The sequence below is a fragment of the Berghia stephanieae genome, chromosome 3 (genome assembly GCF_034508935.2).
Source record: "Berghia stephanieae isolate SIO BIC M18660-M18661 chromosome 3, UCSD_Bste_1.3, whole genome shotgun sequence".
NCBI lineage: Eukaryota > Metazoa > Mollusca > Gastropoda > Nudibranchia > Aeolidiidae > Berghia > Berghia stephanieae.
In genome coordinates, this window is record NC_088362.1 from 89,951,508 (window position 1) to 89,975,438 (window position 23,931).

The window sequence follows — 23,931 nt, forward strand, 5'->3', positions numbered from 1 at the left end:
ATCTCCTTACTGGGAATCATGGACCAGTTAGTATGAAAGTAATGTATAGATCAACCCCCTACATCGGCATCACTAAAAACATCATGATGCTGTCCATTCAAGAGCAGCAATAAAAAAAAAAGAAAAAGAAAAGAAAAAACGAAGCAAAACCAAATGAGAAGAATGCTCTCTTGCATACTTTTCTTACTATTTACAGTGTCTTGATCAATTCATTGCAGCCTTGAGATTAGAAAGAAGTTTAAAAACATAATTTTGAATGGAGGGAAAAATAAAAATTGGAGTTAGCAATTCATCTTTCAACTTCGAAAATGACCATAGACTGCTCAGTGCTGATGGTGACAAAAGTGCAAAAGGAAAAAAACTTTGAATGATTGCCATTAAGCCCTAGTTTTACAACACTAACCCCCTTTTAGAGCAATTGAGATGATAACCTATAATTGATACTGTACTGTAGCTAACTTCTGGAGATGTTTGAAAACTGCACCTATTTGTTCCAAATTTGTTCCAGCGGTGTCTCTGTTGGAAAATATTGTATTCTCGTCTATCAGGCGCCATGTCTCGTTCTTTATGATACATGTTGCTGTTGGTCAGGACCCTTTGTAAAACGATTTGAACACGTTTAGCAGATTTTAAAAAAAAAATATTTTCCACCACACACCAAGTCTCTCAAGCCAGTAAATTCAATTTGGGGAAATATTTTTTAAAAGGAGGAAATTCCTCCTGACTCCAAAATCACAGATCCGAGGAAAACCATCAGCATTGAGCAATAGAGGGGGGAAGTAATGCAAAAGTGTACAATGGATTAGCCAATCACAATGTGTTACTGCCCTAAAAGGGTGGTTTTTGATAAGAAAGAGAGCAAGTATTGACATATTTTACTCATGTGAACAAGCTCCTGGTGATGTTGATTTCTTTAGGAGCACTGCGGTATGATGTTAGTTTGATATAAAGTCAAGCGCTCCCACCCCCCACCCCACCACTCAAAAACTTGAGCAAGTTAACTCACTCAGATCACTTTGTAATACCTGGTCTTCCCCTGGAATAGAACCCAATGAAAAAATTCCCTATGAAAATAAATAAAGGTAATATATATTATCAAACACTTTAATCCTCAATTGTTAATGTTCATCTGTTTCTGGACACACAACTTTAGCCTACTTGTTTAAACACCAATTCCACCATTCCAAGACATAAGAGTTCATTAGCAGATTAATGAGTCATTTATTACTATTATCATTCGTCGTCGTCTCCTCCTCCTCCTCCTCCTCCTCCTCCTCCTCCTTCTTCTTCTTCTTCTTCTTCTCTTCTTCTTCTTCTTCTCTTCTTCTTCTTCTTCTTTCTTCTTCTTCTTCTTCTTCTTCTTCTTCTTCTTCTTCTTCTTCTTCTTCTTCTTCTTCTTTCTTCTTTTTATTATTATTATTATTATTATTATTATTATTATTATTATTATTACTCATCTATTCATACTGATCAGTGAAAGGAGGTTTGAACCAAAGGTATAAAAGAATTTTTTTTAAAACAAAAAGAGGACTTTGATATTGATGTTGATATAATGTAGGTTATATTATATAAACTTGGGTTTCATTACGATCATAGTAAATGGTCTTTGATGGTGAATTGTACAGAAGTCACATTATCAAATAAGAACAGAATGTGTTATGTATCAATGCATCTGTTGCATTGATTTAATCTTCTGTCAATGAACCATTTGGATGTCAAGGTTTACACATAATTTGCTTCAACCTGATTCACATAATGTGCTTCAAACTGATTCACATCTTGGATCCAAATGAAGGATTCACCCTCAGAGTATTCTAACATTGAAATGGGGTATTTCAAATGGTGATTTGATCTATTTCTCAACTTTTCTTCACATAGCATAACAGATGAGAGAAAACACAAATGTATACTATGAAAAGAAAACAATGCGTCCTAAACTTTTATTTCGGTTTCCTTACAATGTATCCTTTCTTCACACTCATCTTCTTTCGTCCTTTTCTAGAACACCACAAAAACGTACAGAAACACAATGACAGACAATATGTGCAAATTATAGAGTATTTGGAGTATAAGTTATTATAGATAAGATTTAAGAAGTAACACTTTGACAACAGACCACATTTAAATTCTGCTTTACGGTTTTCACAATATGTGCAGTTAGATCTCAGGTATACAGCAGGTGAGGGACCGGGGTTAGAAAACACACGTTGAGTATAAAATATTTCTGATTGCTGTCTATCGAAACATATGATACTATTAACACTAAGATTTGAATTACATGTGACTAAAGGACTATCAAGTGATGTCATTTCAACTACTACCACTAATACAATTAATATTCTGGTCCAAGGATGCGTGTACAACTGTGTGAGATCCCTGCACACAATCTCCTATTTGTAAGGACGGGAGAACTGGGTGTAGGTGAGATTGTAGCTCTTGAAGCTGGACAATTGGTGGTCCAGTCGCTGATATCCTGGCATCAAGTCCACCCTCTCAAGGTCTTTGTGGGATTCTATGGCAATAGATGCCTGAAAAACAAATATGAAAAATAACAATAACTGATTTATTTTAAAATAAAATCTGACAATTAAGGGCAAAAGAAGAAAAAAATGTTACTATCAGCATAGTCAAAAGTGAAGTCTGCTAGATACCTTGTTTTGTTTGTTTGTTGCTTTAGGTCTCTTCCAACACAATTGAGGTTATATGAGAGACCGCTGAAACAAAAAAACAAGCAATCTAACAAAAATAGTACAAATGTCAATCAAAATCATAACCTAAAGATATCATAAGCTAAATTATAAATAACCAAGAACAAACAGGCAGAGGATTTACAGGGAAAAAAATATCCCCTGTCAAAAATACAATCACAAACCAAAGAAGCAGGATAGGCTAGTAAAGAGAAGAAGAAACGACATCACTATCGGATCGTACACCCATGCGAACATCATAGGTATATGATTCAAGGGTGATGCTCCCATCCAACCACCCGTGCTAGATACCTTGAGCACTCACTTAACAAAGAACCTGAAATTGAGCCGTCATTTCTCACAAATCGCCTGTAAGGCAAACAAAACGTTCATCATAAAAAAATCTGGAAAATTGTTCAGTATCGACTCACTTAAAAGCAAATAAGTATGACAGATTAATACTGGAATATGCCATATTTACACTAAAAAAGACAAAACACAAAAATAGCAAGAAAACTTACAGAAGTACAGTGCAACATATAACTAATTAAATTACTTTAAAAAACCTTGTTAAACATCTAGGGCTCAAACTAAGGAATAATGCAGAAAAACAAACAAAATAAAAATGTCCACTATCCTACCTGTCAGTGAACATATATAATTGCCACCATGAGGCCAACACCATGTCTACAGATAAAAAAAGAAATCCAACAGACCAGACTCCATTTTCACTCCATTTCCCCCTCTGCCATATTCCTCAAGAGGTTGTTAACACTGGATGATTCAAAATAATCATTGAAGCCTGGGCATAACTCTAGCCTGTTTCCCTTATGTGATCTTTGAGATGTGATAAGCTGTGTATAATGTCTTTTTGTAAACATGGATCATTGTGTTGATTTATTGTCCCGAAGCATGGGACTACAACGTTTGTGTATCTGCAAGATGCCTCATTTCATTGAAAGACGCCAATCACAGCTTAGGCAGAACCAAAAAGTCTAATTCCAGGAAAAAGACAGATAGCATCATAGAATGGACAAGAGATATAGGATATAGAGGAGATAGCAAGAATGACCTATCCCGCCAACAATGAAAATAATAAATGTGTCCTCACCTTGTTAGCAAAGATGGTCATCAGAAACTTTGCTGGATTGAATACCTTGAGGACTTTGTCAATCAAACTCTTGTAAGATTTCTGTTAATAATAAAAATAAAGAAATAAATGAATAAATAATTAAATAAATATATAAATTAATAAATAATTAAATAAATATATAAAATTATTGATTAGAAAATAATAATAATTATTACCGGTTCTACACACTAAAAAATAATAATCAAGAGTAGGTAACGATAAAATCCTTTAAAAAATTATTATGAAAGCCTGGAGAAAAATGAAAAATCCTTATAATCTCTATGGCTCCTACACCAACACTGAAAACTAAAATGGCTATAAAGCAATTATTGTGTAGTCAAACTTGTGCTTGCCACCACATGCCATGTATAAGGTGCTCATCCTTCATGGCTGACAATTATTTTTCTCTATATTTTTGTTACTGCCTAAGGCTGCCACTTCATACATAACACAGCTGCAGCAGATAAATTTGTCCCTGGACTTTTAGAAAGCGACCATATGATAACTGATTGACATCATAAGCTCAAGAGTGAAACACTCAAACACACACACATACATACACACACAAAACTTCTTCATATCCTCTACTTCTATTTGCAATGATCCACTTTTTAATAAGCCATTTAATGTTTACTACACTAAAACGTGATAATTATATCTCTATCCTGGACTAAAAGTCCACCAGACTCCTAACAACCATGCTGGAAGGTTAAATAACCAGGAGTTAGTACAATGCAAGTTTAATAATGCATCTTTTTGGCATCTGGTTCACACCAGCATAACGATTTGAGGACCTAAAAAATATCAAATGGAAAAAAAAGAAGACAAAAAAACAGTGCAGGAATCGTTACTACACATAAAAATATCTATAAAACAATGGAGGATGAGAGAGAGAGAGAGAGAGAGAGAGAGAGAGAGAGAGAGAGAGAAAGAGAGAGAGAGAAAGAGAGAGAGAGAGAAGAGAGAGAAGAGAGAGAGAGAGAGAGAGAGAGAGAAAGAGAGAGAGAGAGAGAGAGAGAGATAGAGAGACAGAGAAAGAGAGAGTGAAAGAGAGAGAGAGAGAGAGAGAGAGAGAGAGAGAGAGAGAGAGAGAGAGAGATCTCAAACAGCACCTGTGGCACATTGCTCTCAAAGCTGACATAGCTGCAGTGGTCCTCGGGTGTCACATGAATAGTAAGGTAGTAACCCTGGGAAAGATATTTTTTGAGATGTTAGTTATCCTTATTCCCTTATAGCTGCATCAAACAACACTATTAATTATGATGACAGACATTAAAGACATAACACTATAATTGCCTTATTGAACGGAAAAGGAATTTTTTTTAAAAGAGAAGAAAGAAAAAGAATTTCGCAAAAATATTCTTTTGTACTCGATTCATTACTATTGTCTGATCATGTAAGTCCTTAGTAGTCTATGTAGGACAGTTCTCCTTATAAAAAGAAATAAAAACCAAATGAAATTGAAATGTAGACCTACATCATCAGCTAAGGTCTCAACTTTTTGAGGCAGGGAGATAAATGAAAACTATGAAGGTGAGTGATTAAGAAAGAAACAAGTTAGCCATAACTATGATTCTCACCCCTGGTAAGATGGCATTCATGGAGTAACCACAAGGATCAAAGAGGAAGTCGTCAATCTGCATGTCTGGGAAAATGTCTGCTATGCCAGATTTCTGTGAACAAATGAACAAAAAAAAAAAAAAAATGATAAATCATTTTTTTAAATATTTTTTTGCAACATAGACGCTCTTCCAATACCTGAATAGATTAAACAATCATTTCAGTGAATAATAAGTGAAATTTTCTTTCTTTAACTTTGAATTTATTGGTCTATAAAAAAGTACATATATACTCCAGAACGGCAGACAATAAAACATCAACACCATAAAAGGTTGGGCGGCCATGTGGTCTTGTGATTTGACACTTGCTTTCGGATCGGAAGATCCTGGGTTCGAGCCTCGCGCTCAGCACATAGTTTTGTCCTTGGAAAAGGCTCTTTACTAACATTCTCTCACCGAACTCAGGTGTAAAATGAGGGCCTGGCCGTCAACAGCGTTGTCTTTGAAACATTGTAATATCGCCTAACAGGCGGCATGTCCCGTCCTACATGTTACATGTTGCTGTTGACCAGGGACCCCTTGTAAAGCGCTTTGAACACATTTAGTGGATATTGCGCTATATAAAGTTCAAAAAGGTTAAGACAAGACAAACAATCAACATTTCAGTATAGTTGAAGGCAGATATATCAATATTGTCAGGAATGTGCTAAAATGTTGATATAAGCGTCATGTCCATATATCAGTCCTTCCAATAAATGAAAGAGAAGCAAATGAAAAATATGAGAATTACAAGAGAAGACAATCTCGATGATTTGATGGCCAATTTTGAAATTCAGGATGCTTCACTTAATTTGACTTTTAAAAGCAAGTTATTGTGCGTTTCCAAATGCTAGGAATAGTTTTATGGACACTGTCCACAGTACTGTTGTGTAAACCAGCATCAGGTATTGGTAGTTGCTATAGCCGCATGGCTGGAAACTGATTCTGATGGTGCGGTAACCTCCTAATCTGACTCAGAATCAGGTATTCGGATCACATGAGCAACAATGGCATTGGCCGAGACTTCATCGCTGACCTCAAGGTTCTGATCAAAGACATGTCACTGGACAATAATCTTGCATTTTCATTGGTTGCTACTTTATCTTACAGCAATTTAATATGCATTTCACTGGCCGTTATATTTTACCTAACAACAGGATATTTTTAGTAACCTATAAATTGTATGCTTTTTATCCCTTCTTTTTCTTTTAACCAATAATTGCCGCTATGTCGATATAACTAACTTCTGGTAAAATTGATGTCAATATACAAGATCTTTATTTACTTATGTTATATACCAGAAAAAAAACAAAGGACTCTGCGATATAAGTGTGATGTTAATATGAGCATCAATATATCCGTTCTCCACTGTCGTTTGAAACTACACAATAATTTATAAAATCCATTACTCTAATTTAAGAAGAAGAAAAAAGTTTAGACCAATTTCATTACCTTTGTTGCTTCCTTGCCATCCTTACAGACTTCTTTAGTGAAGATCTTCATCTTTTCAGAACACATGTTCCACATGAGAAGCTGATTGGACTTAAGGAATTGCAATGAAATTCACAAATGAGTAAGTACCATAACTACCTTCCTACACCTGCTCACTCCCACAAATAAAATATGAACTTTTAAAAAAAGGTGAGTTCCGTCTAATGTTCCCAGGCTTTGAGAATGATCAATATGTCTGCAATTGGCATACCTTCTTAGTCATAAGAAGAGGCACACAAGCAAGATTGTAATAGTACAGTGGGACATAGAAGATCAAAATCGCCCATGGTTTCTATTTAACAACAGTAATAATAATAAATATAATAACAATAATAATAATAATAATAATAATAATAATAATAATAATAATAATAATAATAATAATAATAATAATAATAATAATAATAATAATAATAATAAAAATAATAATAATAATAATAATAATAATAATAAGTAGTCGTTCAGATCCATAAGACCCATGGAGCCAGAGTTTGTTGTTGTTTTGTTTTTATTTTTTTTGTTTTTCAGTGTTTGCAACACATTTAGGTCATATCAGCGCCAGTAAAAAGGAAGAAAATTGGAAGTAAAAACATTCTACATGTACAATTAAAGGGACTTGAGGAAAAAGTAAGACAAGGGGAAAAGGTTCAAATAGGGAACAGATGTAGATTCCGAGAGCACACTATCAGTGTACTTAGTTTGATTTCACCTAAAAATCTCATCCAGACACCAGCACAAGTCCCTATTAAGAGGAATACACTCAACTGTTTACAAATCATATGTTAAGAATAAAACAAAATAACAGTACATAACAGAAAGATGATTTACAAGGAAAAAAATATCATCTCCTAAAACTAACTATACATCCGACTGTTTCCCTCTCAGCCAGGGTATCCGGCCAGGGCCAGGACAAAACCAAGTAATCTCATTCCAAGACAAAGACAGAGAGCAAGTTGGAAAACAGATATATGAGGATAGAAGACATAGTATGTGCCTCCCTGCCCACTATGGGAGAGCCAGAGTTTCTATAGTTAAACGGATAATAACAACTGCTTGCTACCATTTGGATAGACACTAGCATTGAAAAATACTCTCCACCCTCCAGATCTAAGAGACCCAGCTACATAATCTCTGCTCATGCTCTACAAACAGAGCCATAGACATCTCCAAGATGTCTATTTACAAACATAAAAATAAAGAAACATAACAAAAAACAACCAAAAAAATATTAAGGTGTTTGAAAAAAATGTGAAAGGTGCTCGGTATAGTGTATATAATTATTCAGGCCTTCTAAATGTAGGGAATATGTTTAAAGGGCCTTTAATGCTTTTATCATTTAGCTTTAAATTCCAAATTTAAAGCTGTAGAATGAATATCACATGTGCCACTGGTGCAATTTTATTATAACTAAAATAATAAATAATAACAAAATAATAATAATAATAATAAATAATAATAATAATAATAATAATAATAATAATATATTAATAATAATAATAATAATAATAATAATAATATTAATAATAATAATAATAATAATAATAATAATAATAATAATAATATATATATATAATAATAATAATAATATAATTTAATAATAATAATAATAATAATAATAATAATAATAATAATAATAATAATAATTAATAATAATAATAATAATAATAATAATGTATAATTTCTATAGCGCCCCTTTCCACCATTATAATAAAAATAATAATAATAATAATAATAATAATAATAAATAATAATAATAATAATAATAATAATAATAAAAATAATAATAATAATAATAATAATAATAATAATACTAATACTAATACTACTACTAATAATATAATAATAATAATAATAATAATAATAATAATAATAATAATAATAATGCATGAATTTTTATAGAGCCCCTTTCCACCAAAAGTGCTTATACATATGCACATGCGATCATATATATATATCATTCAATAAAATCACTCACAGAAAACTGAAAGGAGGTACTCTGCCTTCAAAGAGGTTTTAAAGAAGGACAGAGAATTACAATGTCTGGTGTCTGCTGAAAGAGCGTTCCACACAGTGGGAGCAGAATGTGAGAAAGCACATCGTGAAAAATTCAACTTAGGAATCAAATGGTTCAAGTACAGGGAGGTAGATGAGCGGAGAGAGCAATTCGGATTGTAGATAGAAAGAAGAGATAACAAGTAGTTGGATGCACTTAAAACAGTAACAAGCAAGTTTGTAAGCAATCCACTCCTCCACGGGAAGCCAATGCAACGACCGCAAGACTGTAGTGATGTGATCTGACTTTTTTTATTTGGTAACAAAACCAAAAAAAAATTTTTTAATTCAGTAAATACTACCTTCAATCTAAATGAAAATAAATAAATGAAGGAATAGAGCAATTAAATTTTATCTGCTTGGTTTATTAATCACGGATTACAATATAGTTGAAAGAAGATTATTTTATCGATACTAGTGATCCATGTTTCAAGAAAGAAAAATTTGGCCAAAAGACAACAAAAAATTATTTTTTTAAAGGATACTTCGATAGTTTGATCTGGCGTCTGAACTCCCCCACAATCCAGTGTGTAAAGATACCTGAAATAGAAGAAAAGTTTGTAGAAAAGAAAATCTTCATGTCAGATAAACAGCACGTTGATGAATATAACATAATGAAATAATGTAAATTTATATCTATTTTTATCAATGCAGCATTATAATAAAAATTATAAGATACATTAATTCAACTGCGGTTTGGGTCTTTTCTAAAAAAGAAAATCAATTACCAATATTGGGCGGTTTTAATCATTCTGTATCGTCATTATAGGTTAAAAAACAACATTTATGGTGAAAAATTTTAATTATCTGTGTTGATACCCATTTTGCGACCTAATTGCGGGGTCTGACTTTAAAAAATATAACAATCTTGTGGCAAACGTTACACAAAAACTAATGAAGGAATGACCTCCATATTTTTCCCTCTTGTCAACACTGTACCATAGTGTGTCAACACAGAGAGATTTTACGGCTGTAGCTTACGGAATTTTTATTAGAACATTACAAAGTTGAGAATCAAAATGTTATGACAACATTGACCTTAAAAATTCAGAATTAGGATTATAATTCAAAATTCACATATCTTATCAAAAAATTCTCTCTGATGTGACATAATACATTATCTCTGTGATAAATGGTTACCTTTTGAAAACAAAATGACAAATTATTCATTGATAACGGTTGGTTTGTTTGTTTTTGTTTTTAAGGTTTTTAAAGTGCTTACAACACATTAAGGTCATATTAGCACCAGTAAAAAGGAAGAAAATATGATAGTAAAAAGTTCTAGAATTACAATTAAAGCATTCAAGACAAGGTAAGACAAAGGGGAATTGGTTCAAATAGGAAACAGATGTAGATTCCAAGAGCACACTATCAAAATACTTAGTTTGAGATCACCTAAAAGTTTCATCCAGACACAAGCACAGGTCCCAACTAAGAGGGATACACTCAAATGTTTACAAATCATATATAAAACTGTTTTTGTTTTGTTTTTAAGGGTTTTACGGCGCTTGCAACACATTAAGGTCATATCAGCGCCAGTAAAAAGGAAGAAAATGGGATAGTAAAAAGTGCTAGAATTACAATAAAGCATCCAAGAAAAGGGAAGACAAAGGGGAATTGGTTCAAATAAGAAACAGGTGTCGATTCCAAAAGCCCTCTATCAAAGTATTTAGTTTGAGATCACTAAAAGTCTCATCCAGAGACAAGCACAGGTCCCCACTAAGAGGAAAACACTCAAATGTTTTACAAATCATATATAATATAAAGAAAGCATAATACAGTGCATAACAGAGACATGATTTACAATGAAAAAAATATCATCTCCCAAAACTAACTATACATTCGACTGTTTCCCTCTCAGCCAGGGCATCTGACCAGGACCAGGACAAAACCAAGTAATCTCATTCCAAGACAAAGACAGAAAGCATGTTGGAAAACAGATATAGGGGGATAGAAGACACAGTATGTACCCCTCTGCCCACTATGGGAGGTCAGGAACCCCACCCAGCCTCCACATATAAAAATATAAAACAATACAGTGCATAACAGAGAGATGATATACAAGGGAAAAAAATATCATCTCCCAAAACTCTAACTATACATTTGACTGTTTCTCTCCCAGCCAAGGTATCAAAACCAAGTAATCTCATTCCAAGACAAAGACAGAAAGCATGTTGGAAAACAGATAGAGGGGGATAGAAGACACAGTAAGTACCTCCCTACCCACTATGGGAGGTAAGTAACCCCACCCAGGTTTACAAAGAACAAAAGGGTACAATAATGTTGATAATCACATAAAGAAAGGAGGCCTTGTTCTTGCAAAATGCTTCACACAATTTTTTAAACAAGCAGTCAATCTTTTCTGAAAGTTCTTTATTACTTGTTGGCACGATTCCTTGGTAATACCCCACACTTCCTTCTTGATTTTGTCTTGCTGCTCATGAATAATTGAAACAGTCTTGCATAAATATTGCTTTTCAGATGATCCCACGAAGTCCAGTGGGGTCAAATTAGGTGAATGAGGCACCTACTCATGACCCAATCGTCTGCTAATCACTAGCAATAGCAAAAGAATTCTACTGAGGTCTAAGCACCATGTTTTGCAAAAAGGAAGCATGAAAAATACCCGTTCAAAAAGAAATGAATTTATGGGAAAATTAAAATTTGGTGCGACTGTGCAACCGCATACTGTATGGTGCTTAACAAAAGTATGCCCATGAAGTTTGGTAAGACATTATGCCCCAAACCTGCCTGATAATGTGGTGAAATTTCACAAAAACTGCAAAAGTTATTAACGTTTATCTGGGCCTGCTTTTTTTTTTTTTTGTGAGTGTCACAGTTCATATAATTGTCTATTTTGCAATAGTCCAACAAATTTTCTCTCTTATTTTCTCTCTTCATCAGCAGCCTTCTTTAATTTTAAATGTTTTATATCACTAGAATAAATAAAGTTTTTCCATGCTTAACTTTAAAAACTTCTTTTCAATGCATCATGCTACAATCCATCTCACTCAACTAATCATAAAAATGTACCTCTATGTCATTTTTAAAATGTGTTGGTTGGTTTATCTTTTCCAATCAACAGATTCAATTATCATGTAACCTAAATACTTATAGCATTCAATCTGCTTTTGAGATCCCGTTTTAATTTGACAAATTATTAATTTGTTGAAAATAAAGTTTTAAAACATAAATAAAATAAAATTTATCTTAAGGACCTATTTAACTAGGAATCGCCGACAGGGCAGAGTTACAAAATGAGGACTAAATTTCTTGCTCAAGGGGAAAAAATATGATGCCAATAGCGAGGCTCAGACTCAGGGTCTCACGTTGTAAGTGCAATGCCTGATCCACTCCGCCATCTCTCTCCATTAAAACTTTCAAGAAATTAATGAAATGAGTAAAATATTCTATGACAGCATCTAAATAGATGTTAAAGATTGAACTGTTCTTTCCATCACTGATATGATCTAACATAATGTATGCAAATAAAACTAACTCTAACCACAAAACTAAAAAAGGTAGTAAAAAGCAATTCATCTTACCAGCAGTCTTTATTCATTTTTCCAAGCACATATGCAGATCCATCTGGTATAAATAAAATAGAAAGATAAATTCAGAGATTGATTGAAGTCAATGAGTTAATTGAAAAAAAATATAAAATAGTGCATTTTCCTCAAAGACTTTTACAATGCTCTACGTTTTTCTTCATTCTTATTTTTTTTCTTTGATTACATGAGACAAACTTTCCATCTTGATAATAATATTAATAACAACATCATCATCATCATCATCATCATCATCATCATCATCATCATCATCATCATCATCATCATCATCATCATCATTATCATAATAATGAACTCTTCTATGTTGTTCCACAGTTATGGTGCCCATGATGTTTCACATAATCATAAAATCTTGTTTTTATAAATTAGCTATTCAAGAAGAGAGATTTTTAAGGATGAGGCAGTATGGTTAAGCATATAAATTTTCAAACTTAGAACATAGTTCCCAGTATGAAAATATGTGAGATTATGGCATGTTAAATTCATCTTTATGTTGAAACATGGCTTGAAGTCGATGAAAAAGAAATAAACAAAAGACAGCTCTTCATCAACATTATACAATACCAGTGACCAAAATACTTCAATAGCTTTCATGAAAGATAAAACTAAATGGTTGATCAATATAAATTTGCCATTCCAAAAGCAAGCTTTTACATCAATTTTTTCCCTTTTTAAGGGGGGAAGGGAGGGAGTGTTGATAATAATAAACTCACCTATGAACATTTTGTCTAATATGGACACCTCTTTATCAAATGACTGGTGGATAGAGTGCTGTAACTCTGGTCTTGAGAAGTTTTTGCGGGAGTAAAATATGTCCTGTGATAATTTATAAAACTATTAAAAATAAATGACATGTTTATTGTCATATTTTAAAAATAATCAAACGCAATCATGCATCAAAAGTGAAAATAGAAACACATACAAGATTTGTAAATAGCAGATTACAAAATAGAAGTTGAATTCATTTTTCTTACTGTACAGTCAACTCCCCTTAATTGCACACCCTCGGGAGTTCAAGTTAGTGTGTCGATTAAGCAGAGTGTGCGATTAAGCAGAGAAGCTAAAAATAGCATCTAAGCACCAACTTTCTTGTGTCGTTCATGTAGGACCTTCACTTCTGGGTATTCTTCGGGCTTGGGACCGTCATGTTCTAGGCATAACCTCATTAAAATGTTATTTATTTATTTATTTATTTATTTGTGTTGTTTTGTTTTTTTTAATTCTTCTTTTTATTTTATTTTTTCATGTTTGATTGACAACAAAATGTGACATTATTATTTGTTAGAACAGTAATCGGAAGCTGTTTATAAGCCTTTGTCTCTAATCTCGCCAATGTAGATAATCTGTTAAGCGTTCTTCTTGGATGAAGTAGTGTTGTTTGTCTACCATGTCAAGTTTTTTAGTGTTTGTCAGGGGTGGTGTGTCATATTCCGATGACTCATCTGCATTATCTAGGCATTGTCTTTTGTGAGGATGAACTGAATCCAGTGGTTCCTGAGATGTCAGTTCACCGCTGATGGGAACGGTATATTGTTGTCCATTGTTACGAATTGATCGAATGCTTTGGCTGAAAAGTTGTGTGGAACAAGAACAGCAGCGCTGATTTCATATGGCTGTTGGTGGTCACTCCAATGCGATGTTGTGTGGCGATTAAGTAGAGATGGTGTGCGATTAAGCAGAGCGATTATATAGAAAATAAATCCATATTTCAGGAATGTGTAGCGTATAAGAGTAGTGTGCGATTAACCAATGTGCGATTAAGTGGAGTGAACTGTATTAAAGAATGCTTCATGCATTGTTTGAAATATTTAAAGGCTATGAAAGGCTCTCTCTCATATAACGTGAATTATTACAATGGCAAGTTACCAAGATTTTAAAAACAGCTGTGTTGCAAATAAGGATTGGGCTAAAGCGATTTTATCTTTCAAGATTTAAATCGATTATATATATATATAATAAATGAAAGACCTGTGTATCTTTTGAGGTCTTGATAGCTCGGCAGAAGAGCACATGTTTCACAAGCAAAAAGACCAATTTCAATCCAAATGAAGTCTAGAATCCAGAAGGAAGCACTTTGCAATAGAAAAGCATCTTATCCAAAGGGTAGAATGTCTGTTGAATGCAACAAAATCAGTCAAACACCAGCTTCATGAGTCTTGTGGCTCTAAAGGACTTCTTTAAATTAAAATGAAAATCAAATGACAAGGAAACCCATCATGGAAAAATTGAGGCAGGTCAGGCACTAGAATTATATTTTATTTCATATTAAAATTCTAATTCGCTTATCCACTGACCTCAATAACATCATAGCCGCATTCTCGTTTCACTAGATTTACAAGATAATCAACAGCAGCTAGCAGAGTGGTTGTGCCACATGTTTTCAAGATGAAACGATCTTTTGTCACAAACATGCTGCTCTCGCTGAAATGTAAAAAAAAGTATTTGACCTGTAAGTCCTTGATAAAGAATATAGACATTAAAATCCTGTTATACATAAATGATGGACTTAATCAAGTCGGTGATTAAAGAGTTGGCTGTAAAATATCAGATTATCATAAAAATTCCAAATAGTGTACTCTGAAATCGTCATTAACTTAATTCATAAGAGGCAGAATACTTTATTTCTAATGAAGTAAAAGTCTTTTTTAGAAAAAATGCACACATGATTAGAGGAAAAGGCAAAAGAAACGAAAATTGAACAGATGGATGAAAACATCTTATACAGCAAGTAATTCGAGTATAACCAATTTATACCAATATTTGACATTCAATAATTTTTACAGCTCACATTAATTAATCTTTTTTTTTTTTACTTAAATCAAATGCTGTAATTACAGTGCAACCTCTGGATAGCGACAATTACCTCTGGCCCCATCTTTTTTACTATATGTCAATAACAAAAACCCCAATATAGCGACGTCTTCTCTCAGGCACTGATCCACACATCACACTGTTAAGTATGCACGGGTCTCACCAAGCCTCCCCCCCCCCTTTTTTTTCCCACCATCTTGAAAAACCCAGAATAACGACATAATTTTCCAGTCGTTATCCAGGGGTTGCACTGTATATACAATAACTGGGCACTGATAGATCAAACTGAAGTACAAACTGCACTGCCTACCTGAGGACATAAGCATCCATGTCATCATTCCTCATGAAGCTGATGATCTCACACTTGACAAGCTTGAGCACTTTCTCCCATTCTTGTCTAAGAGTGAATGAAACAAGGAGAATAACAATTTATTAGAATTATCATTATTATTTATTATTATTATTATTATTATTGTTGCTGTTGTTGTTATCATCATCATTATTTGTATCATCATTATTATTATTATTATTATTATTATTATTATTATTATTATTATTATTATTATTATTATTATTATTATTATTATCATTTTTATCATTCTTTTTATTTATTATCATTTTTCTTCTTCTTCTTCTTCTTCTTCTTCTTCTTCTTCTTCTTCTTCTTCTTCTTCTTCTTCTTCTTATTATTATTATTATTATTATTATTATTATTATTATTATTATTATTATTATTATTATTATTATATTTATTAACAATGGCCTGCTGTTGGCAGTCCAGTACAATATTCTCACATACAATCATGAGATAACACTGTCAAGCGTATTTTGCTTGTCTTCATCTCAAGTTTCTATTTTGATTAAATATACATTTCTGTATTCTGTTGCTAAAACATTTGTCAACGAAAATGTAAAATCTAGGATTTCACTTCCAACAATGCAAAAATGCCCACAAACACCTTTAAGAGTAAATTTAACTATTCAGAACGTGTAAGAATGTTTCTAAATCCTGTAAAATATCCTTTAAATATCCTTTTTTGTTTCATGGTCATGAGACTTTGGCCCCAATATATCTAGATTATATTATCATCATCATTATAATTATTACTATTGTTATTATTATTATGATTAATGAATATTTTTTCAAAAACCCACTTCTTTTTCAAAAACATGCTTCAACTTTCTTTGCAACTTTTTGATACTTCACAACTTTTGTTCACTAAAAGATTAGTCCTTTTAGCTCGTTGATTCGGCTCTTGTCAGCCATTTCTGGTTGACATGTTAAGAGGTAAATTCTCAAATTAAGCAATTCTGTATTCTGACATTCTTAAAAACGATTTTGATATTGTCACATGACGTTTTTAAATAGTTTGACTTCTGCTTAAAAGTATTGGCCTTGAAAATTGGACTAAAAATAAATTTCGATAAGACTAAGACTGTGTACATGAGGGTAGATCCAAAACATGATAGTGAAATATAGATGAACATGTAATTGACGAAGTAATAGAGGTCTCCTATCTTGAATTCAAAGTCAAAAGACAGGAATGCAGAACAAAACATCAAGCACAGAATCCAAAAGGAAAACCAGGCTTTCGGCTTGTTGAAAAACAGTGTATTTCATTCTCAATTCTTATTGTATTTCTCAGAAAGCTATTGAGGTAAAAATTTATAAATTTTTGGATTATTATAACTATTTAAATCATGGATACATTTTAATTATACTTAATGCAACGATAGACAATTAATTGAAGAATAGCTCTGCCAAATCTCATCAAAATTGATACACTCGCTCATTATTTTATTTTACTCGCCTTCAACCCCAAGTTGACTGCAAAACTCAAACTTTCCCGAAAACCGCGAGACGCCCGTTTTAAGGCAGCAGTGAGATCACAGATTCTCTCTGTAAAGCAGACTAAAATTTTCACAGAAAAATATAAATAACTTTGGAACTGTTAGTCATAGAGAAACAAATAAGGTATCAAATTTTATGGGGGTTTTGTCAATTGTTTCTTCTTGTGTGTTTGTGACCTTGTAATTGGCTATAAAAGTTCAGTCTCTCTCTCTCTCTCTCTCTTTGCTCGTTTGATTTGTGAATACTGACTATCATTTCTCCTGCTACGGATTGACATTTCCTAGACCAAGGCATGTGTGCTTAAGGTATTTTGCGTGTAGGGAACCTTGCCTGAGATAGCCAGTAGATTTATGCTATTGAGATGCCCATTCATATATATGTGTAATATAGAGGTATAGACGCAGTCTAAGTCTAGATATGTCTTTGGAGATTCCCACTTAGATAGAGGTGGCAATGCCCATTTTGACTTCTTAATGGAGACCCCACCACACACACACCTCGGTGGCAACTGCCCACTTCGCTGGAGATTTTATTATTTTTTTTATTACAATCGCGAATAAGGTCTTAAAAACTATTCACGACACAGTCATAGCCAACAATAATATCAGTTCCACCGGCACCGCTCATCTCTCTCTAGTCATTCAATAATTTTAACAGTGTGCGAACAAATAGAGACATGTTTGGAAAAATTGGACCTTTAACTTAGCCACTTAAAGTTTGCGTGTAGACATCAACTTCAGCTTCAAATTAAAAAGCAGGTAGCCAGGGTGAGACTGAGACTGAGAGCTCAGCAGAGTCGAAACCAAGACCCAGTCGGCCGGGGTTCCAACATGCAGGCAGGAGCACAGTCCGGCAGGTGTTCAATAGCCGCATCCTCACTGAAAAATGTCTCCAACACCAAACAGTTGTATATCATAATTTCATTGATTTCAAAAAGGCATTTGACAGAGTGTGGCACGATGGCCTTTGGAACATTCTAAGAAACTTCGACTTTGATTAAGGACTCATCCAAACGACAGAAGCTTTGCATGAACAAGGTTCTAGTGCTGTCCTGTGTGATAACCAACTGGGACACTTTTTTAAAACATCTGTTGGTGTCAGACAGGGCTGCATACTGTCCCCAACCTTATTCAATATATATCTTGAACAGGTAATGTATCACCAACCTACAGTCTCTTTGGTGGCAGACAATTATGCAACCTGCGGTTTGCAGATGATATAGACCTTATTGCCCACAGGGAACAAGAGTTGCAAGATCTTATTGATCATTTACATCCAAGCGGCATCAATTTATGGCATGGAGATCAACACTTCCAAATCCCAAATCCTAGTGAACAGCCAAGACAATACTAGAACACAAATTGTCGTGAATGGTGACTCTTCAAGAGGTAACATCCTTCAAATACCTTGGAGTGCTGCTCACTGACGACGGAACAAGCACGTCGGAAATAAAAGCTAGACTGGGCATGGCTACTGCAGTAATGGCAAGACTAAAGATTAAATAGAATCTGGAAAAGCAACATAAACTTCAAGACAAAGCTTAAACTATTTAGAGTTCTCTGGTACTGTCTGTACTCCTCTATGGTTGCGAGGCCTGGACCATGAATGCTGACACAGAAAGGAGAGGTCGCGCATTCCAGCTCAAAGGCTACCGAAAACTACTAAAAATATCATATTTGGAACATAGGACCAATGTATGTGTTCTGGACAAAGTAAAAGAACTGGCAGGAAGGCAAGAACGCTGCAATGAAAGAGAAGGAAATTGTCTTGGTTTGGTCACCTCGTAAGACATGAAAGCTTATGCAAGACAATATTGCAGGGCACAGTAGAAGGCTGCCGAAGAAGAGGAAGACAGAGGAAAGTGTGGAGGATAACATTAAAGATTGGACAGGATTGACTTGGCACAACTTAATTAATGAGGAAGGCCCAAGACCGTGATGAGTGGCGTCGAATCGTGAAGTACGTCCAATCCAATCCCACATATAGATAGATAATACAGACAGCCCCCTTCCCATCACCCTGATACAAACGGAGATGGAAAAGAATACCAACATAAATGACAAAAGATCACGCCAAGGAAAAATGCAGAGTACCACCTTTTTTTGTATTTTTATTTACCCGATTGCAAAACTATAGCTAGAGTAGAGAACACAGACCCTATTTCGGCTCTAAAAGATCATGCGGCAGATAAAACCATCTAATAATAAATTATACTAATACTAACATACAAAATAACAACCCCCCCCCCCAACCAAAACTCCCCACTCATACTAAACCCAACAAAATAATAATAACAAACTTCCAAGGAAAGGACGTGGCACATGAGTGTTAAATATGATATAATTTTTAAAAATTAAATAACAACGAATCAAAGCTTCCGATGCGGCCTCGGCGAACTCGGCGCAACGGCCCATGACAAAGACGGCGCGGGGCAATGTGTGTGCCGTGCAGCATGCCGGAGGGGTCTGGTCCCGCCCAACCCGCCTGAAGTGCGGCTGAAACAATTGCGATGCGGCGCCTAGACTGCCGTGGACCACATGTATGCAGATGAGATCAGTCGAGGCCAACTCGGAATGAACAATAGTTATAATATTTATAATATTAAAACGTACACCTTGTATACCCACAGTCACAATCTCCCCCCCCCCCCCCTCCCCCCATGACTCTAAACTTTGATGAAAACTTAACCATATTCATAACATAATAAAATAACCAATGCTGCATAGGGAAAGACCACGTGCACAGTAGTTAAAGCAGCGAATGACGCTCGGCTAGAGAGCGGGAAAGTGGGTGGCCACCCTTGGACTCCTTAGGGAGCAAGGGAATAGGTTACTAACAAATTAATCAAAAGTTTCTCTTTAAAAACATAACCACCTTCATTACCAGTTCCAATCTATTCCCATAATTTAGCAATAGCCCAAGTACAGCAACCGACCACAAACAATAAATAAGCCCACAAGACGATTGGCCCGTGTACTCAACATCCCACCAACAGAAACAATTCAGAAACCTCCCCCCCCCCCCCACCCAACCTAAAACCTAAACCTAACCTCCCTTCCACAAATAACCCCATATTAATATTATAGAAGTTCGAATATTCCGATCAGCTGATAGGCTGCAGACTTTCAACTTCCACCAATCAAAACCCACAGAATCCAACACCCTATTAAACCTCTATCAGTCCCAGACAATTTATCTAAACAACATAACAAACAGCTCGTAATCATCAATAAACCGATAAACCGATTGGTTCAGGATCCTTGCGATCCACCAATCAGAACATCACCTTTTATCTCCTCTCCACATCCAACCGCAATCAGCTATTTAATTGTTAAATTAAATCATCTAAAAAGGTAACAAAATTTATTACAAACCACCAACCCAATATATCGTCTAACTGACCAACTGACCAATTAACCCCCCACCCTCCATGAACGCGTTATAGGCAACATTAATATTTCAACATTTTACTTTATCTTTAAACCAAAAAATAAAATTTAAAAAATATTAATTATAACGAATGATACAGAAGCAGTTAATGCCAATGCCTTTCTACTGCTACTACCATTAAACATAAGTTTAATAATAAACCTAACAAATAAAATTGTTACTAATTAAGAGGGTCATTAGATAGGATGGCCTGGGTCTAAAAAAAAATCGAATCGTGAAGTCTGCATCCCAAGAGTCCCCCTGACGACCAACCGGTCATGAGATAGAGTGAGTGAGTGAGTATTTCAGCAATACCTTTGAATCTTTCTAAGATCTGCTGTTATCCCGTTGTGGGAAGAAGTGAACCATATTTCTAATAATTTTTCGGTTCCCTCGAAGAAGTGCTCGTCTTGATTAGCAGACGCCATGTTGGTGACCAAGAAAGAGGCAAGAGGTGAAGGAAAGTTAACTCTCCTCAAATGAATCGTAAAAACGGTCAGTTGTAAGCAAATACACACAATAGAAAGATAGGCCCATGCAATAATAGCATAATTCTACCGCTTACCAAATTTCTTAACTTTACTGCGAGTGTCCGCCGTCGACGATAAGACCCCCACTTTCAGGAATTTCCCTTGTTCGTCATTGCCGCTTACCGTATTTCTTTCGTTTCTGCATTTGTTTATCTCATGGTTTATTTATCTCCTTCGTGCAATCCTCCGTTTAATATAATTAATTTTAAGATTTACAAAATGGAAGGAGGGAGAGGAGGAGAGAGAGGGAGAGAAAGAAAGGGATAAAAAGAGAGGGAAAGGGGGGGGGGGGTTAGAAAAGCAAGAGACAGAGGAGGAGAGGGAGATAGAAAGAATGTAGAAAGAAAAAGAGAGGGAAAAGAGAAAGAAAGAAAGAGGGCGAGAGAGAGAGAGAGAGAGAGAGAGAGAGAGAGAGAGAGAGGGGGATAAATGGAAAGAAAGAAATAGGGAGATAGCAAGAAAGAGAAAGAAAGTAATAAAAAAGGAAAGAAAGAGGGATATAGAGAAAGAAAGAAAGCGATAAATAGAGAAAAAGAGACCGGAAAAAGAAAGAGAGAGAAGAGAAAGAATGAGAGAGAGAGAGAGAGAGAGGGAGAGAGAGGGGGGAGAGGGGAAGAGAGAGAGAGAGAGAGAGAGAGAGAGAGAGAGAGAGAAACAAAGAAGTAAAGTTATGTAGCAAGAGAGAGAGAGAGAGAGAGAGAGAGAGAGAGAGAGAGAAAAGAAAAGAAAGAAAGAGGGAGAAAGAAAGAAAGAGAAAATGGGAGAGAAAAAAAGTAATAAGGAGTGAAAGAAAGAAAGATATAGAGAAAGAAAGAAAGAAAGGAAGAAAGAGGAATAGAGATAAGTAGAGAAAAAAAAAGAAGGGAAAAAGAATGAGAGAGAAGAGAAGAGGAGAGCGAGAGAGAGAGAGAGAGAGAAGAGAGAGAGGGGGGGAGAGAGGGAGAGAGAGAGAGAGAGAGAGAGAGGGGGGGGGGGGGGAGAGAGAGAGAGAGAGAGAGAGTGGGATAGAGACAGAATGAAAGAAAGAATAAGTGATATATATATATATATATATATATATATATATATATATATATATATATATATATATATATATATAAATTATAAAACAAAAACCATGAAAGAATAGTGCTCAACTTTAGTATAAAAGGAGCTATTTATAAACATTTGAAATATAATTAAGAGTTTGACTTCTACAACGTTGTTATCGAGCGTTGCTCTCATCAGGAAGTGGAAGTGAAAGTCACTTCCACTTCCTGATGAGAGCAACGCTCGATAACAACGTTGTAGAAGTCAAACTATCTTAATTATATTTCAAATGTTTATATATATATATATATATATATATATATATATATATATATATATATATATATATATATATAGAGAGAGAGAGAGAGAGAGAGAGAGAGAGAGAGAGAGAGAGAGAAAGAGTGAGAAAGGGGAAGAGAAAGTAAGAGGGAAAGAGATTAATAGAGAAAGGAAAAGAGAAAGGAAGATATATATATATATATATATATATATATATATATATATATATATATATATATATATATATATATATATATATATATATATATATATATATATAGAAAGAATGAAAGAAAGAGTGAGTGAGTGAGTGAGAGAGAGAGAGAGAGAGAGAGAGAGAGAGAGGGGGGGGGGGAAGCTGCTAACCAGCCGCACCGGAACGAAGCGAGTGGGTGTCTTTGAGCTATTGGCGTGCGTCTCCAGTTTGTGATATTATCGTACCTCTGCTCAGACTATATGTTACTATTTATAAATCTATTGTTGTAAGTTATATTCTATCAAATAAACAGAGCTATTGATCCAGAGAGAGAGAGAGAGAGAGAGAGAGAGAGAGAGAGAGAGAGAGAGAGAGAGAGAGAGATGTCTCCGAAGGCAGCATTACAAAAATCACTTTTCCCTCTTTCATTCTCTTGTCAAGAAGATGTTGGGTTGCCAAGTGAATTTATACAAAATTGCCACATTCCTTGTCATACGTCCGAACAATTAACATTGTAAATCTTCCGCGAGTCTGGTCCTGCAGTCGTCTTACTATTGGGACCTGGATTATTCCCACAAGAAACCATCACTCCGATACAAGTCCCGACTTGCGATCCGGTTATGGTAGGAATCCAGTCCCCTGACGTCCGACGGGAGACTTCTTTATTTCCCCTCATAATAATATTATTTTCGTCTCTGAATGTCTAGTTGGTAAAGGAAAGCCGTTTTCTTCCTCAGTTTAGTCTTCAGGGATGTGGTACCAGGCCAATAATCCTCGTTGCATACTTTGGCAGGTCTGGATTATAAGATGGGTGTCTTCTTCATCTTCACAACAATCACACACAATTTGAGACGATTACCCGGTATTAGCGTTGTACAATAAATAGAGAGTGAATACAAACGCATAGGACGTACATATCTAACCAACAGCAGACGGGCGATAAGAACATGTCTAGCTAACAGACTGTTTTGACGTCTAGAACATGTCTAACCCGACATTTTACTTTCTGTTAGTGACGTGGCTGAATAAGCAAATAGAGTTGAGTTCCATCTGCGTAGGAATGGTAATTGACAGAGAAAGACTCAATAACGGATCTCAATGGTGCTGTGTAGAGAGAAAATAAAAGAGGCCCCAGTACTGAGCCTTGAGGTACACAACAATGAAGTTGTTTTGATTCAGATGTCACCAATCCAGTGGGTGATTCAATTTGGACAGACTGGAATCTTTTAACCAAGGACTGTTTTATTAATTTGATAATAATGATGGTGATGAT

General features: G+C 34.8%; 1 protein-coding gene across 2 annotated transcripts; it reads right to left on the reverse strand.

Annotated features, from left to right (window-relative positions):
• Positions 1–1,296: 1,296 nt before the first annotated feature.
• On the reverse strand, positions 1,297–22,384 carry LOC144968790 (S-adenosylmethionine decarboxylase proenzyme-like). 2 transcript variants are annotated; one of them, XM_078907471.1, is made up of 12 exons: positions 22,352–22,384; positions 21,187–21,290; positions 15,651–15,737; positions 14,824–14,950; positions 13,243–13,345; positions 12,506–12,548; positions 9,446–9,500; positions 6,870–6,950; positions 5,400–5,492; positions 4,932–5,006; positions 3,799–3,879; positions 1,331–2,528 (listed from the first exon to the last, which is right to left on the reverse strand). In XM_078907471.1, exons 3-12 carry the CDS (start codon positions 15,683–15,685, stop codon positions 2,391–2,393), a joined length of 831 nt encoding a protein of 276 aa, XP_078763597.1. In that variant the 5' UTR covers positions 15,686–15,737; positions 21,187–21,290; positions 22,352–22,384; the 3' UTR covers positions 1,331–2,390. The 2 variants fall into 2 exon arrangements, with proteins under 2 accessions (XP_078763596.1, XP_078763597.1); XM_078907470.1 differs by lacking the exons at positions 21,187–21,290; positions 22,352–22,384 and adding an exon at positions 20,937–21,083 and having other exon boundaries at positions 1,297–2,528.
• Positions 22,385–23,931: the final 1,547 nt, after the last annotated feature.